At 35.3% G+C, this 16,609-nt stretch overlaps 2 protein-coding genes across 6 annotated transcripts; both read left to right on the forward strand.

Moving 5' to 3' along the window:
• Positions 1–3,123: 3,123 nt before the first annotated feature.
• Positions 3,124–7,849, forward strand: LOC18042630 (bifunctional 3-dehydroquinate dehydratase/shikimate dehydrogenase, chloroplastic). The gene is made up of 10 exons (XM_006433083.2): positions 3,124–3,883; positions 5,225–5,330; positions 5,549–5,767; positions 5,889–6,229; positions 6,360–6,423; positions 6,691–6,799; positions 6,905–7,054; positions 7,169–7,317; positions 7,405–7,567; positions 7,688–7,849. Exons 1-10 carry the CDS (start codon positions 3,669–3,671, stop codon positions 7,729–7,731), a joined length of 1,560 nt encoding a protein of 519 aa, XP_006433146.1. The 5' UTR covers positions 3,124–3,668; the 3' UTR covers positions 7,732–7,849.
• Positions 7,850–10,454: 2,605 nt separating this feature from the next.
• On the forward strand, positions 10,455–15,247 carry LOC18042794. 5 transcript variants are annotated; one of them, XM_024183193.1, is made up of 4 exons: positions 10,455–10,677; positions 10,799–10,837; positions 11,315–11,391; positions 11,478–15,247. In XM_024183193.1, exon 4 carries the CDS (start codon positions 11,555–11,557, stop codon positions 14,981–14,983), a length of 3,429 nt encoding a protein of 1,142 aa, XP_024038961.1. In that variant the 5' UTR covers positions 10,455–10,677; positions 10,799–10,837; positions 11,315–11,391; positions 11,478–11,554; the 3' UTR covers positions 14,984–15,247. The 5 variants fall into 5 exon arrangements, with proteins under 5 accessions (XP_024038961.1, XP_024038963.1, XP_006433149.1 ...); XM_024183195.1 differs by lacking the exon at positions 11,315–11,391; XM_006433086.2 differs by lacking the exon at positions 10,799–10,837.
• Positions 15,248–16,609: the final 1,362 nt, after the last annotated feature.

Genomic DNA, 16,609 nt, shown 5'->3' on the forward strand with positions numbered 1-16,609 from the left:
TGTTTAGTATAATGTTGTGCAAAATTTATTGAATTCGCAAGTACACGAATCTATTGTAGAATAGATGAACGGTGACGAGTGTCAATCCCACGAGAAGATAGATTTTAATTGTGTGTATAGTTAATTTTCTAAGTGGGTGGTTGGATTTGTAGTGAAAGTGATTTAAACTATCCTAAAATTTAAATTAGAATGGCGGGAATAAATTAAAGTGAAAACTTTTAAAATGAAGCACTTGGGTCTCTAGATCTGCACTCATGCACCACGGGTTTAATATTCTTTATTAGTGCCAATTAAATCAGGGGGGAGGTTTCCACTCCTCATGAACCTCATTCAAATAAATATGATGCTAAGTGCTTATTGTGCCAAATAGTAATAACATTGCACTAGGGAGACGGTTATATCAGTGCAATATCTAGACAAGATTATTATTATTTATCGACGAAAAGTCAAAATCCACATAAATCATAGAGGAAGAGAAAGTAAATTTACTAAATTAAGCTCATGGAACATGTTGAGACTTCACCTTCAACCCAAACTTAAAAGAAAATTAGCTACTCATAATTAAATTAAGGATAAAATGAGAATTTATTAAAATACGTAGAAAATACAAGATAGAGAAGGAATTACAGAAAATAGAGCTAAAAAATAAATTCAAGGGTATCAAATTAGAGGGGGGAAGCCCCCTATTTATAGATACAATGAGTAAATTATGACCATCGAATTACAATAATTTGGACGCTCAAAATTGTGACACGTGGCAAGTTCTGTATGGATAGAACACATCATCAGGGTTGTCATTCCGTGTATATGCATCTACCGTACACGCGTTTTTCCGATCCACTAATATATTGCCACGTCACCAGTCAACTCCACATAAGCATTTTAGTCCAATAGGATCATGACACATCATCGGTCAATGCCAAAATCATCAGTCAACGCCAAAATCATTAGTCAAAGCCAAATCATTAGTCAACGCCACATAAGCAATCAGTGCTACATCATTCGTCCAATCAAATGTTGTCACGTCATCAATCAGCGCCATATTATCGTACCGTATATGTGAATAGTATGTGAACAGTGTCGTTTATCTTTTTATTATTCTCCTAAGATTTTTGACTGTCCTAAGTTCAGAATTACTGTCCGTTTTGCTATATGATCTCTCGTTCATTGTAAAATGACCATGATGCCAAACGCGCATATAACAAACTCAGCTCGCGAGAAACTCAGCTCACACCACCCGTGTGCTTAGAAGTTACTAGAGATTGTTGTAAATAGATTTGTAATACAACTTATCATTAATGAATTTAGGCATTTATTCACTCAAAATCATTTATTGCGGATTCTTTATTTTCATTCCTTTGTTTTTAAGTCACCAAACACTTAATCAAAAAGTTAAAACATAGAGGGACAAAATTGACGGGCTAGCAAGACATGAATGGCGCAACTGATTTTTTGTGTGATACATAATTTTTTAGTGTTTTGGGTAGTTCTAATCTTTTTTTTTATGGGGTTATTATACTATGTTTCTTTCTGCTGCTACACACTCAATACGAAAGAAAAATAAACAGAGATACTATTCATGGCCTGATGGCCCTATTAATAAAAAAAAGTGTGCTAAAAAGCTACGCATTTTAATTATATCATAATGCAAAAGGCGCCAACATGCTGTAAATATGACTTCTGTATATCATCATAAAATTTTGTTCAAGTAAAAAATAATCAAATTGTGATGTCCTTTATTTATGTTAACTTAGTTATTTTCAATAACTTGTTAAAACGAATTTTCAATCGTGGATACATATGGACCCTTACCATACTGAAACGACTCCCATTATTGATATTAAACTAATACCGATTCATACAAATTAAATCTTCTAATCAAACATCAGCGAACTGGAGAAGCAACATTTAATATATAAATTAAGGGCCTTATTGCCTTAATTAATTAGTTACTTTCAACCGTTCTTCCTCTAAGCATTAGAGAGGAATATTGAAGTTGCATGGATAAATTGCGTGTCTGGCTAGGCTTTGGCCATTGGGCTATCTTTTGCAGTTGTTGTTTTTCTAGGCTACACCTCTCCAACAACAAGAACAACAGCACCAAACAAATCGTATAAAACTTTAAAATGTGATGTTAAGAGTAGGTCCATTTAAACTCTGAAGCCATGTCATGCCAGATTGACAAATGAATTAATTTGATCGAGTCTCTAAGTCCCGAATTATCACTTTTATCGTATCATTCTTCAATTTCTAGCTAACATTTGAATTGAGTCTCCTTCCTTAGTTGTTACCTGGAATTTTGCTTTGTGCATCGCGCCAGTTTCCTTCCTTAGTTGTCACCTATTCATAAAAGTGATTTTCACACATCTCCCACCAACCTCATTGCCTCAAGTTGGTTTCATCACCTCCAAGCTAACAAAATGGACCGTATTATTATTATTATTATTACCACGTTTTATAGGTGGGTATAAACTCTAAAAAGCACTCATGTAGGATTTGACTTGAATTTCTTTTGCAATAAATAAAAATAAATTAAAAAAAAGAGTTTAAAAGTTATGTAATGTACATTTATTTAGATCAGGATACGGTGTAACTGTGATACCGTACCACAGTTGCATCCAGCCGTTAGATGCACTTGCATTGGTGGGATCCACTGACATCCAACGGCTGGATACAATTGTGACACGATAATAAATCAATAGAACTAAACTTTAGAAAAATCAAACATACTAGTTGAATTTTTAATTTTCAAACACTTTTTACAACACTTTCAATTGAGAGAGAGAACACAAACAAAACTGACGTGGATACAGCTCATCTATTATTATCTATACAAAGCAACAAAATAAATTAAAAAAAGAAAACATAAAAAGAAAGAAACAAAGGAGTTGATGGTTGAATTGAAGATACCAAATATCATATCGTATGCATGAATATCATAATGACGCGATCTTCACCTACTCCGCCAACCAACCAACCACATCCTAAAACAAAGCACTACAACTACCACGAATCCTCAATTCCTCAGACGGCTACGTTTCTCTCCTAATATTTAAAAAAATTTCTTCCTTTAAATCCAGGAATGAATGAGAATTTTTAAAATAAAATAAAAAAATCATTATTATAATTACTAATTTATCAAAATTAATTTTTAGTTTGTATAATCTTACGAGTACAATGTAATGCCACAGAGGCATTGGATTATCTAAATGAGTGAGCATATTCTAAAATTTTGGTTTCGTTTTGCGGAGAACATTATTACTCAAATCACACCAAACCTTATCTACAATTATATATATAATTGTGGGGGTGTTTGAAAGCTGAATCCAAATTAATATTGCACCCATACTCTTTTTATTTAAAGTGTTTGGATTCGTCCACATTTGCTTGACTCAATTTTTTTTCAACCTTTTTGGTCAATTATTGTGGGTTCTTGAACATTTCTTGAAAAAGGGGAATTTTTTTTTTTTTTTTTCTCAAAAAGAGTTGTTTGAGTTTCAAGAAAGACTCACCAACTGCCACTTCTGTGCTATATGTGTGTATATATATATTGCTGTACCTATTCATGCTCTATGAGACAATTAAGTTGAGCAACGTTGCTTGTGAATAAAATTTCTTTTTATTGGTTTCCTTATTCTGTGGTTCTGGTTTTGATAATTGTTGTTCAAATGGGTGTTGTTAATATCACGAAGAACACAACCATGATTTGTGCTCCATTAATGGCTCAATCTGTGGAGCAAGTTTTGAGCAACATGTATCAGGCCAAGGCCGAAGGTGCGGATGTAGTTGAGATTAGATTGGATTGTATCAATAACTTTCAGCCTGGAAAGGACCTCGAAATCATCCTCACAAAGAAGCCATTGCCAGTGCTAATCGTTTACAGGTAATAGTCTTAACTGCTTCTTTTCCGTTCTTCAAATCTCCTTTTGCCATTCTTAAGAGCTTGCTATATAGAGAGTTTATTTGTGGCATTCAAAATGTACTATATTTCGTTTCTTACGTGCAGGGTAATGAAAATTTAACCATTTTACTGTTGATAGGTTGAGTAGGCAGGCATGCTATGGTAACAAGAAATTGGCTGTTTGGAACATCTTTAAAGTTAAATAGTCGTGCTAATAGATTGCCCTTTTGGGTATTTAGTTTCTGTCCTTCCTTTCGAGGCAATTGGAAAGGGAATGATTCTTAGTGAATTCTTGTGAGTTGTGACCACATTGTGGGGTCCCTTGCAATTTTTGTTTCTTGCATAGACAAGTGCACATGGGTTTGTTCAATGAAATTGTAGCATATGTTTTGTATGTATTAGATACTATAGCAATATTGTTAGAAGCTTGATATGCTGCCATGGAATTAGCCTAGCTAGTTATCATTAAGTTGCTGTAGGAAAAGTTAATTTAGGTCTATGTGGAACACATATGACAAATATGAAGAGTGAAATAGAAACATTCAATATTGGCTGCTCTCAATTGGATAATGATTGTGAATGATTTGCGAATCTGTTGTTAATCTTCTTCTTTTCATATTCCTAAATAAAAGATGCGGTAGCTTCTGGTTCATCGTGTCGTTTGCCCATCCTTTCAAATTTTGTAATCTTTTTATATCAAATGGCTGAAATCATTAAGCATAGTTATTTTCTAATGGAACCCACTGTGTCGTGCACTCTAATCTTCTTTAGTTGTATCAGAGTATTAAGCAACCCAGAGAAGACTCCTGTAATATTTCCAATGATATTTGCCCATCCTGTAGACTGCTGTAATTTGTGCTAGTTGACATGGATCTTCTGTCTATTTCTCAGTTGCAATTTGCTTTAAACTTGACATTTCGGCCTGTATAGTTCCCCCGCTTGCGCTAAATTACATTTCTTTTAGTAGCAAAACAGAGGGGATTGTACAAACGTGTTATATTGCTCGTTTATGATAATGTTGTGTGACATAAATTTTACATTTCACTGTGAATTATCACTCAGACATTCTATCAAGTTTAGAATTTGGGAAAGAAAAACAAAAGATTAAATAAGAGACTATGGATGCGAAAGTGCAAATATAAGCCAAGTTATAGCTGGTTTAGAAGGGATTTATACGTTATTGGAGCATCCTTATTGTTTCTTCTCTTTATGGTAGATAAGCGAGCATTTCTAAAAGTATTAAAAGAAACTGAATGGACGATCATCCTAATATGGAAATCTTAAGTTCTGATTTCTTTTCTGGATGTTGTGTAATGTTTCTAGGCCAAAATGGGCAGGTGGTCTGTATGAAGGCGATGAGCACAAACGGTTAGAAGCACTTCACTTAGCTGAAGACTTGGGAGCTGATTATGTTGATTTTGAACTCAAGGTAGTTTATTGAAATATGCATAGGAATTAATCATTCTTTAGTGGGAGAAGGTAGCCAAATTTCCCCATGTTAATTTAACTTGATTTGCCTAAATAATTACATATGGCTGCAAGAGTAGCTATTCATAGGACTTGAAGATACAACTTCATCATTCATGTTATTGTTGGCTAAACATTTTTCAATTACTAGGTTATCTGATATGCACTGTGATTGTTCAGGTGGCTTCCAATATACTTGGGAAACAATATTCAAGTCATCAGAGTGGTACAAGATTTATTGTGTCATGTAATTTAGATTGTGAAACACCTTCAGAAGAAGATCTTGGCTATCTTGTCTCACGTATGCAAGCTACTGGAGCAGATATCATCAAACTAGTTTTCAGTGTAAATGATATTACAGAAATAGCAAGAATTTTTCAGCTGCTTTCGCACTGTCAGGTATGAAGCTTAAGGATTATGTGCTATTTACATTCATAACAAACAACTCTAGATTAGAGTGAATTCACAAATTGAAATTAGATATATATTGTGTAATTCTTTAGAATTTTGTTATATGTAGGTTCCAATAATTGCATACTCTGTCGGGGAAAGAGGCTTCGTAAGTCAGTTACTGAGCCCAAAATTTAATGGTGCTTTAGTCTATGGATCACTAAAAGGAACTCCAGTTTCGGGTTTGCCTACAGTTGAAAGCCTTAGACAAACTTATAAAGTTGGGCATATAAATGCTGATACTAAGGTTTTTGGGCTCATATCAAAGCCAGTTGGTCATAGCAAAGGTCCTATATTGCATAATCCTACTTTCAGACATGTGAACTACAACGGAATTTACGTCCCAATGTTTGTTGACGATCTCAAGAAATTCTTTAGCACTTACTCAAGCCCTGACTTTGCTGGTTTTAGGTATGCAATTTGCAATTTCATTTGAAGCTCCTGTTGATAGCTTTACTATATCCCTGATCACATTAGAGTATATGTTATCAGCTGTTTTCTTTTTTTTCCCCATTGAAAAGTTTTCATGTATTAACTGTAGTGTTGGATTTCCATATAAAGAAGCTGTGATGAAGTTCTGCGATGAAGTCCATCCCCTTGCTCAGGTTGACAATCTACCAATTTGTTTGATTTTTATGCTCATATTGACTGATGCTAAGGCCTCTTTAACTCCATGCAAGGCCTACAATCATTTGAATCCTCTTTCATTCAGAATTTCATACTATGATGACCTTTGATTAGATTACAGAAAAGTTACGGGCATCTGGCATGTTATACCTGGATGATCATGAGTTCATTCTCATGACATTAAGATTTGGGTGGCAGTTCGATGTTTGTGGGGTTGATAGATGGATTCTTGTGTGTTTCACCAGGCTATAGCTGCTGTTAATACTATTATAAGGAGGCCTAGTGATGGGAAGCTGATTGGTTATAATACAGATTGTGAGGCTTCGATAACTGCAATAGAGGATGCTATAAAAGGTGCTCATTTACTATGACAGTAGATTTGATTCTTAGAAGTTGATTGTATTTATCGAAGTTAGATGTTGACATACTGATGATATCTATGCATTTGGAACGTCACAGAACGAGGATACAAAAATGGCACAGCTTCATTCGGCTCTCCACTTGCTGGGAGAATGTTTGTGCTAGCAGGTGCTGGAGGTGCTGGAAGAGCACTGGCATTTGGTGCTAAAAGTAGAGGAGCCCGGGTAGTCATTTTTGACATTGATTTTGGTACATAATCTAGAACTCTTTTTCTTTTTTCTACAATGCTAAAGAATATTCTCTCTGTACCTTCCATACTGACTAGTGGTATGTTTGTTTCTTGCTTATTGTTTATTCGAAAAGAAAGAGCAAAGTCTCTTGCTTCTGATGTAATGGGTGCAGCTCGACCTTTTGAAGACATTCTCAATTTCCAGCCAGAGAAAGGAGCAATCCTTGCAAATGCAACTCCATTAGGAATGCATCCAAATACAGACCGAGTTCCTGTGTCTGAGGTTCTTTCTCCTATCATTATAACTAGAACAAGTGTTTTATTTTATGCTGCATCAGTAACACTGTTAATTTCTCTTCCTTTCCTCTAGGAAACTTTGCGGGATTATCAGCTTGTTTTCGATGCAGTTTATACTCCGAGAAAAACCAGACTACTAAAAGATGCCGAAGCTGCAGGAGCAATCATAGTGAGTGGTGTTGAAATGTTCCTCAGACAGGCCATTGGCCAATTCAATCTCTTCACTGGCAAAGAAGGCAAGTGTCTCTTGATATTCTTATAAAGCTTATATTATTTGATTCAAACTCTATATGTCTAGTTTTCTTATACAATAACTGATATGATATCATTTTCTTTTTCTTGTTTCTGTATTGCAGCTCCAAAGGAGTTCATGAGAGAGATTGTTTTAGCCAAGTTCTGATGTATTTCATAGTCTAATACTTCTTGTAATTTTATTTTATTTTTTTCTTATATCATTTAATTTATTGAGATTGGACCAATTAAGCAGTGAATCTAACCATGGCCGCATTTTATAAATATGTCAATTGTCAAATAGACTACCTCCGTGTCCTTTTTGGTCATGCTACATTTTCATTTGAACCTTGTTGGGCTAGCCTATATCCAGCCTTAGCTGGGCTGTAGCGCATTTCTGGTGAACCCATCTAATTTTAAAATTCGGTTCCCAAATATTTTATGGACCATTAAAAGAATAAATGCTCCGTTTAATTTTTATATTTTATACTGAGTGTTTGGTTAATTCTTCTATTTTGAAAAATGTCACTCCTATTGTTGAATATGTGATATTCATCTTCTTCTTTTTTTGCATTTACATTAATACCCTTGCAGTAATATTCTTGAAACATTAATTAATTTATCTACAAAAACAATTAGTTAACAAATTAACCCTAAAATTAAAGTAATAACAAAAATATTATTTTACTTTTAGAATTAATTTGACAAATTAATTTTTTATAAATAATTATTAGCAAGATTATTGCAAAATATTAGACATTGTCTTAAAATTGAACTAAGAATTATATTGCAAAAGTAAAGTAAAATAAAGGGCATGAGTATCACATATTCAATAAAAAGAATATCTTAAGGCCTTTTTTTAAAATATAGGAATTAAACAAGCATTTAACTTAAAATATAAGGATCACCAAGCATTTACCCTATAAATTTATATTACTTCATATCATTAACTAATTTTATCAACTTGTGTTATTTTGAAGTATTAATCTATGAAAATTGTGATTAGATCGGCTCAACTTATAGTAAACTTCAATTATATTCAAGATTGCGATAGTGATACTTCTTTTCGTCACTTATAAAAAATCAAGAAAAATAAATTTATGTTTCTTTCATATCAATAATTTACGATAATATAAATGAATTGATTCACATTTTATTACATTCAACACTACACATTTGCCTATGAAAAGTTTGAACTTGTGGTCTAACTTAAAAGAAAGTCTAATCATTAGTGAGAATAAATTTTTGAGCTATACATAGTAAACTTCTAAGCTATATAGATATATATGTATGTATGTATATATATGTATGTTTGTATTCAGATTTTTAATAGATTTTAAATTGTGATATATTTATAATTTTGAACAATTCAAAAGGTAAAGAAAAATACTTTTTTAATTGAAAATATTGGTATCTCATATCTAATTGGAGGAATCTCTAAAACATGTCTCATTGGCATAATAAGGTCTTTTGCCCAGTGGCTCAAGGCCATTTTGGCAACAAAAGTTATTTACTCAAAACAAGGTTACATTTACTTTGCCCCAATTTCAACTGAACATTGAAAGATTGTAACTTCACTAACTTGTACAGTGACACCCATCGCTTTCAAAATGATTGTAACTTTATGTGGTGGCAAGAATGGATAAAATTTAAATCTTCAAACTTCACTTCCGCACTTATGAAACTCTGGGTCATTTCTATAAAATAACAAAGTAAGGGGTGCATTTTTAAATATTACGAATGATCTAACTAATTAATTATTAGCATACACTTTTTTTTTTAATTCAGCAATAAAACAAATATGCGCCCATTTTCAATTATATTGGTTTTTTTTTTCAATTATAACTTGTGTAATTGTTCATACACAATCGCGCAAGTTCATGTGTGCTTAAACCTAACGACCATAACACGATGGACTTGTGAATGAAATTAGCTGTGTTTAAACAAATGGGAAATTGTTGGATGTAATTTATTTGTTTTTTTAATTGTATCCACTATCAAGTCGAGCCAAATTTAAAATATAAATATACTTGCAAATAATATAATATAAAAAATTCATAATAGTGGATTACTTTTAAAATCGAGTAAACTTTAGGTCTAAGGAGTGTGTAAATTCTTTTACTCTTCTAATCAAGAGCTTTGTACTTGGAGATTTTGAACGGTTGGTGCATAAGAGAAAATTTAGATGTTTTATTCTTCTTGACTTTGGCTTGCCTTTTTTTAGGTTCATTGAGGGAGTTGATAAAAACAAAATTAATAAAATGATACATATAATTTATACATAATTAATAATATACGCATATCTTAAGTTGAGCAAAAAGTAAGATGAGTAAAGGATCTAATTTCACGAGTTGATTTATCACTTTCGAAATACTAATTAGAAAGATATGGACTAGACTTTTTACCCTTTTTATAGTTAATTTCACCTTATTTGAGTTTGATGATTAGAGGTTTCTAAATATCAAGAAGTAGAGCATTGCAACTTCAATTAGCTCGATGAATAAGATCCAGGCTTAAGATTGTAATTGTCATGTGGGAACTTCTCGAGCCCAATAAATAGTGGCATAAGCGTTTTAAAGTTTCAAGAGTAAACTTTTGATTTATTTTCATTGTACATTAGATTATTTCAATAAATTTATTTAGTAATTATTAACGTCGGTTTATATCTTATTAAAGAGAAATAGATATCTAAAAAGTTCTTATCGAACTTTTGGGCCTCCTAATATCAACACTGCGTAACTTACAACAAATCGAATTTAATCGGATACGTACAGAATCTAAATTGAGCCCATAATAGATTCGACGGCCCGACCCATTTGACACCTATTCTAGAAAATTCTATAAGACTTTATACAAAAGAATAACACAACCATAATGGTATTATAAAAAATGAATGCCATCCCATCATCAACAAACCAAAATCACATAGCCAAAACAATTGAAAATTAGAGCTAGCAAAATAGGGCAAATATTTGGGCAACCCTCGAAAATTTCAGAAGAAATCAGGGACCTCCACCTCGTCTTCCCTCTTTTTCCCCCAAAAATTTCCCTCGTTTTCTTCCCTTCTCTTCCCACTCGCTCTCTCTCAGAACCCCCAAATTTTCAACACTCTGAAGTAAGTTTTCTCTCTCTAAATTCTTTTAATTTTCCCTCCGGTTCCTTCAATTTTCTCCAATTTCTCTGCACCTCTCTCTCTCTATCTCTCAGAGTCCGAAATTCTTTTAAAATTTTTCTAGGGTTTGACTTTTGACCATTCACCCACTGCATTTGAACTTGTAAGTACCTTACACTGTTTTCAATTTTCTGAATGCTAAGGTTTTGTTTTGTGCTATTATAATTGTTTCGTTTAGTGTTCTATTAGATTTGGGATTGTGTTATATTTTTTAATAATGTTTTTCTTTTACTTCTCTAGTAATTCTCACTTACTGAAGTGCTTTTGATTTAGGGGTTTGAATTTTGTGCTTGCTTGTTGCGCCGTTTTTATTTTTATGTTTATTATTTTCAACGTGAGAAGAGAGAAGAAAATGTAATTTCATTTCATTGCTTTTACGATTTTTGCGTGCTTGCATGTGGCTTTCTGAAATTGCAATTTGAGCTTTTATTCTAATAGATAATGTTCATTTTATCTGTTTTCTTTTTTCTTCGGAACCACCATCAATGTATGATCATTTCATGTTTGATATTGTTAATTTTGTGTGTCCTTGGCTTAGAATTTTGATTTATTTTATTTTGATTTTGGTGATTTTGTTCAGGGTCACTGGAATTATCGGGTTTGGTCCAAATTCTTTCTATATTGAAGGAAAACACGGACCCCTTCTTTCTTGTGATTGTGAGTTAGTGTTTCTATAATGTTATGTTAAGGAAATTAAATTACGAAGCAATTTGATTAATTTTGTTTGTTGATTGTTGGTTTAGGATGAAGATCTTGGGTGATTGGTGGTAGGTGGGAAAGATTGTGGATTTAGGGCAAGAGAATTGGAGTTGCTCTAAACATGGAGTGCAATAAAGATGAGGCAATAAAGGCAAAACAGGTTGCAGAAAATAAGATAAGAACTGGAGATTTTGCAGGGGCACTAAGGTTTGCACACAAGGCTCAACGTCTCTACCCTGAACTTGACAATGTTTCCCAAATTTTAACAGTATGTGAAGTTCACTGCTCTGCACAAAACCAAACTTTGGGGTCAGAAAAGGATTGGTATGGAATTCTTCAGATTGAACGGTCAGCTGATGAGGCCACCATTAAGAAGCAGTACAGAAAGCTTGCACTTTTGCTTCATCCAGACAAGAATAAATTTGCTGGCGCTGAGGCTGCTTTCAAGCTAATTGGGGAAGCGCATAGGGTGCTTTCAGACTCGACTAGACGGTCTACCTATGACTTAAAGTGTAGAACAACAGTGAGAAGTTCTGCACCCAAGACACAGCCTCAGTCTGCGCAATGGAATTCCTTTGTTAAGAAACAAAATGGGCCAGCGAGCAGTTTTCCAAGAGGTCCTTTGCAGTCCGGGGCTGCAAACACTGTTCCAAAAACTCCTTCACAGTTTACAGGTTCGCATCCTATTGAGAATGCACAAACGACTGCATTTTGGACAAGCTGTTCTAATTGTGGCATGAGATACCAATACTATAGAACTTTCGTAAATAAGGTTCTGCGCTGTCAAAATTGCCAACAGTGCTTCACTGCCTTTGATTTGGGTACTCAGGGCATGCCACCAGGATTTCCTTGGCACCAGTTTCACAGTTACAATGGGGTTCCAAATCCAGCCATGCAGAATGGTTTTCCAAATCCAGGGCCCTCTAAGGTGGCCTCACAAAACAATTGTGGAAAACCTTCCGGCAGAAACTTTTTCAAGAGGTTCGATCCTGTCTCTAATGCTGGGAATGCTTCTCAGGCTGGTGGGAGTTCAAAGACCCAAGAAAAAGTAGGCGGTCGAGCGAATCTGAAGGAAGATGCTGGAATGCCCAAGCCTAATTTAGCAAATGGGATGGAAAGTGGCAGAACACCAAAGCCCAATGTTGAAAAGCCCAATGTGGTAGGAACATCAAGAAATTCAACCAGGAAGAGAAAGAGGAAGTCAGTAATTGAATCTGATGAAAGTTCTGAAGAAGTGGATGTGGAGGTTCAAGAAAAAGATAGTAATTTTTCAAGTCAGAATTTTGCACCTGATGCAGGCCAGCAGCTTAGAAGATCTTCAAGGCAAAGGCAAAATATTTTGTACAATGAAAATATTAATGATGGTGATTTTTTTAGCTCCCCAAAGAGGTCAAAAGGGAGCAAACCAGACCGATCCGGTGAAGAGGAGCTGCAAGAAGCAGGTGATCATGGTGGGGTATCCAAATATGGCACATCAAGTGAAAGGGAGTTGAAACAGAAAGCCAGTTCTATTGAAGAGAGCATGCCAAATAAGAAAAGCAATACCAGGGAACACAAAGCAGAAGGGAAGGAAGCAGACATATCAGCTTGTGATAATGGGAGCACACGGAATCCGGAGATCATTGAGTATCCTGATCCAGATTTCAATGATTTTGATAAAATTAGGGAAGAAAACTGTTTTGCTGTGAATCAAACTTGGGCTATTTATGATCCATGTGATGGCATGCCAAGATTCCATGCTCGGATCAAGAAAGTTTTCTCACCTCATTTTAGGTTACAGATTACTTGGCTGGAGCCTAATCCAGATGATGAAAGTGAGAAAGCCTGGTGTGATGTTGAACTGCCTATTGGTTGTGGTAAGTTCATCAATGGGAAGACTGAAGATACGGAAGATCGTCTAATGTTTTCTCATCAGAAAAGTTCGATTAGAAGTGTTGGTAGACGCTCTTTCCTGATATATCCGAAGGTGGGAGAAACTTGGGCCATCTTTAGTGATTGGGATATTAAGTGGGGTTCTGACCCAGAAAAGCATAGACCACCATACCAGTATGAATTTGTGGAGGTGTTGACAGATTTTGATGAGAATGTTGGTATTGGGGTTGCCTATTTGGGCAAAGTCAATGGTTTTGTCAGCCTGTTTAAGCAAACTGCACATCATGGGGTTATCTCATTTAGTATAGCACCAGCTCACATGTATAAATTTTCACATCAAATTCCCTCATATAAAATGACTGGCAAGGAGAGGGAAGGTGTTCCTGTTGGATCTTTTGAGTTTGATCCCGCTTCTCTGCCAACCAGTGTCAACAAGCTTGATGATCCTGATGATGTACAGATGGAAAAAGAAAACCTGGTGTCTAAATCAAGTGGCTTGTCTCCTGCATCTGCTAAGGGCAAAGAGAAACCTACAATGGATTCTAAGAAGACTAGCTTGCCAAAGAGGCCTGATAGTGATCCTGAGGGAGAGCACTTAATGCCCGGAAGATCTGCAACTGGGTCAAACAGAGGAATGCCGAATTGCAATCAAGTTGATGCCGGTCAATGCATTAATGACAAGGGCTGCAGCGAAGCTGATGAGCGAATTAAAACCTGTAAGAAGCAGACCATTGTTTGTGCGATTGATGCATTAAGGCTCAGAAGATCTCCAAGGGATTTGGGCAAGAAAAAGGACCAATTAAATGTGTCTCAATGTGAAGTCCGGGAGGAAGTCTACAAGCATTCAGATGCTAAGAAGGTCAAAAAGCAGAGCAGCATTCTTCACTTTATGGGAAGTGTTTCCTCAAGTCATTATAATGAGAAGATGCATTTGCATAAGAAAGGAGGAAGTTCCACCAGTGTCAAGGAAAGCTATAATGCCCCTTCATCTCCATCCACTGTTCACAAAATTGCTGATGCCGTGTGTTATGACTTTAAGGCAGAAAGATCTGAGGACAAGTTTGAATTTGGTCAGATATGGGCACTCTATAGTGATGTTGATGGAATGCCTAGGAACTATGCTCAAGTTAAGAGAATTGAGACATCTGATTTCAGATTGCATGTGGTGCCGCTTGAAGCCTGCTCACCATCGAATGCCTTGAATCAGCCTGTTTGTTGTGGGACGTTTATAGTTAATGGTAAAACCAAGGTTATCGAACGCTCAGCTTTTTCTCATCAGGTAAAAGCTGACGCCATTGGTGAAAATAGATTTGAAATATATCCAAGAAAGGGTCAGGTTTGGGCCGTATACAAGAAAGGCAACTCAGAGTTGTCAGTCTCTGACTGGCTGAAGCATGAACGTGACATTGTAGAAATCTTGGAAGATCGTGAGCAGAACATAAAAGTAGCTATTCTGTCGTCCGTTAATGGTTATAAGTCGGTGTACAGAATTCCAAGAAGCCAAAGGTCCAAAACTAGGTTTGTGGATATTCCACAGGCAGATTTGAGCAGATTTTCTCATCAGATTCCAGCTTTTCATTTCACCAGAGAGAAAAGTTATCAGCTTAGTGGCTGTTGGAATCTTGATCCCTTGGCAATTCCTGGTGCTACTTCTGGTGGTACTATTATTTTAGATTAAATAGGAGGAGTATGTTGTATACCCGTCCTTTTTCCCCCTCACCTTAATGTAAGCAGGGTCTTTTGCTAGAATGCCACATGTGAAAAGAATCAAATGAACTGGAGTAGAAATTTTTAACATCTTACTTTGTATGCATGGATGGCCTTGATTGTGATTATTCTTTTATTTGGGCCCAGTTTTAATGTAACCTGCCAGATGATGAAATTTCTCTGGAACTTTTGTAGACTCCTTTGCGGTTAATTTTCAGTATTCACCGTACTTATTTTGCACATTTTGTGATCTATTTTTGGTTTATCTTTATTTTTTCCCCTCATGAAAATTTAATCTATGGGTATGTTTTGGTTTACTTTGTTTTTTCACAGGGATAACTATTTGTAATTTGTCAATTCCACAGGTTTTTTTTTTTTTTTTTTTTTTTTACAGGGATAACTATTTTGCACATTTTGTGATTTATTTTCGTTTATCTTTATCTTTTCCCCTCATGAAAAATTAATCAATGAGTACGTTTTGGTTTACTTTGTTTTTTCACAGGGATAACTATTTGTAATTTGTCAATTCCACACCCAATAATTCTAGAACTGTTGTGGTGCTTATAAATCTTAAATGGAGAACTTGAGGAAGCTCCTTATCTGAAATTGACACCACGACGACGTTTGTCTATGTTGATTGTTCTGAGAAAGCTACTTGAAGATTGTGGCTAGACAGTTCTCGTAATTGGCCTTCTCATTGCTTCTGTTGTTCTCAATATTGCAGGTAATGAGTGCTTTAGGAGGACAGAAAGAGATGCTTGAATTGGTTCATTCCTTTTTGGTCATCACTTGATGTTTGAATTTTTTGGTGTTGCTTTGCAGGTTGTTTTAGTTCCAGTTGCACTTGGCCCTGGACTCAATACTTACGCAAAAACAGTTGTGATTTTTCTTCGACCTGTGATGTCATTTGTTGCTGCGGTACCTCATTGTGTATTGGTAGCCCTCTTGCAATCAATCGAAGTCAGATTCTATCCAAGAGGGTCTTTTAATTGGTTCATCCGATATTGACATTTCATGCAGTGGCACTTGCTGTAGGACAATGGGTCTCCAAAATTCCATCTTTGAGGTAATTTCCTTCTTACTCAAGAGTATGTTATCCTACGCATGTTGAGGGAGAACCTTTGCTTGATGGAACTGAGAAGAAAATTCTCCTTGTCATTGCCCTTGTTCAGTGGACTTTGGTTAATTGCTAGCTGGTTTTAGGTTCTCAATATGTTACCAGAAATAACAGAGCTCATTTTGGGACCCTTTTTGTTAGTCCACACTTCAGTACACTCAGGTGATGCGTCTTCCAGGATAGGTGCTTATTAATCTTGCCAATGGGGGTATAACAAATCTGATGGCCTTCCATCCTCATATGCAGGAAACAAGTGCAAGCATAATTTGAAAAAAAAAAAATTAGAATGTCTACCGTTACCTGAGGCACTTATTTCTGGAAATTTAGAATTTGAGGTCTCATTTGCTGCAATTTGCAGGCAATCTTTGTGTGTTATTTCTTATATTTTTCAATTCTGCTAGTGACAATCCCCCGGAAAGTCGTATAGAAATTTCTGTTCCTCCGCTTATTCATTCGATTTTTGTTTTAATCTCAAGGCTC

The sequence above is a fragment of the Citrus clementina genome, unplaced genomic scaffold (genome assembly GCF_000493195.1).
Source record: "Citrus clementina cultivar Clemenules unplaced genomic scaffold, Citrus_clementina_v1.0 scaffold_5, whole genome shotgun sequence".
In the NCBI taxonomy this organism is placed as follows: Eukaryota; Viridiplantae; Streptophyta; class Magnoliopsida; order Sapindales; family Rutaceae; genus Citrus; species Citrus x clementina.

Excerpts from the sequence above, each read along its gene's own strand:
- LOC18042794 (XM_024183194.1), top strand. The coding sequence starts at position 11,555 with ATGGAGTGCAATAAAGATGAGGCAATAAAGGCAAAACAGGTTGCAGAA.
- LOC18042630 (XM_006433083.2), top strand. The coding sequence starts at position 3,669 with ATGGGTGTTGTTAATATCACGAAGAACACAACCATGATTTGTGCTCCA. Across the intron at positions 7,318-7,404 it reads ACCGAGTTCCTGTGTCTGAG|GAAACTTTGCGGGATTATCA; the intron begins GTTCTTTCTCCT and ends CCTTTCCTCTAG. Across the intron at positions 7,568-7,687 it reads TCTCTTCACTGGCAAAGAAG|CTCCAAAGGAGTTCATGAGA; the intron begins GCAAGTGTCTCT and ends TCTGTATTGCAG.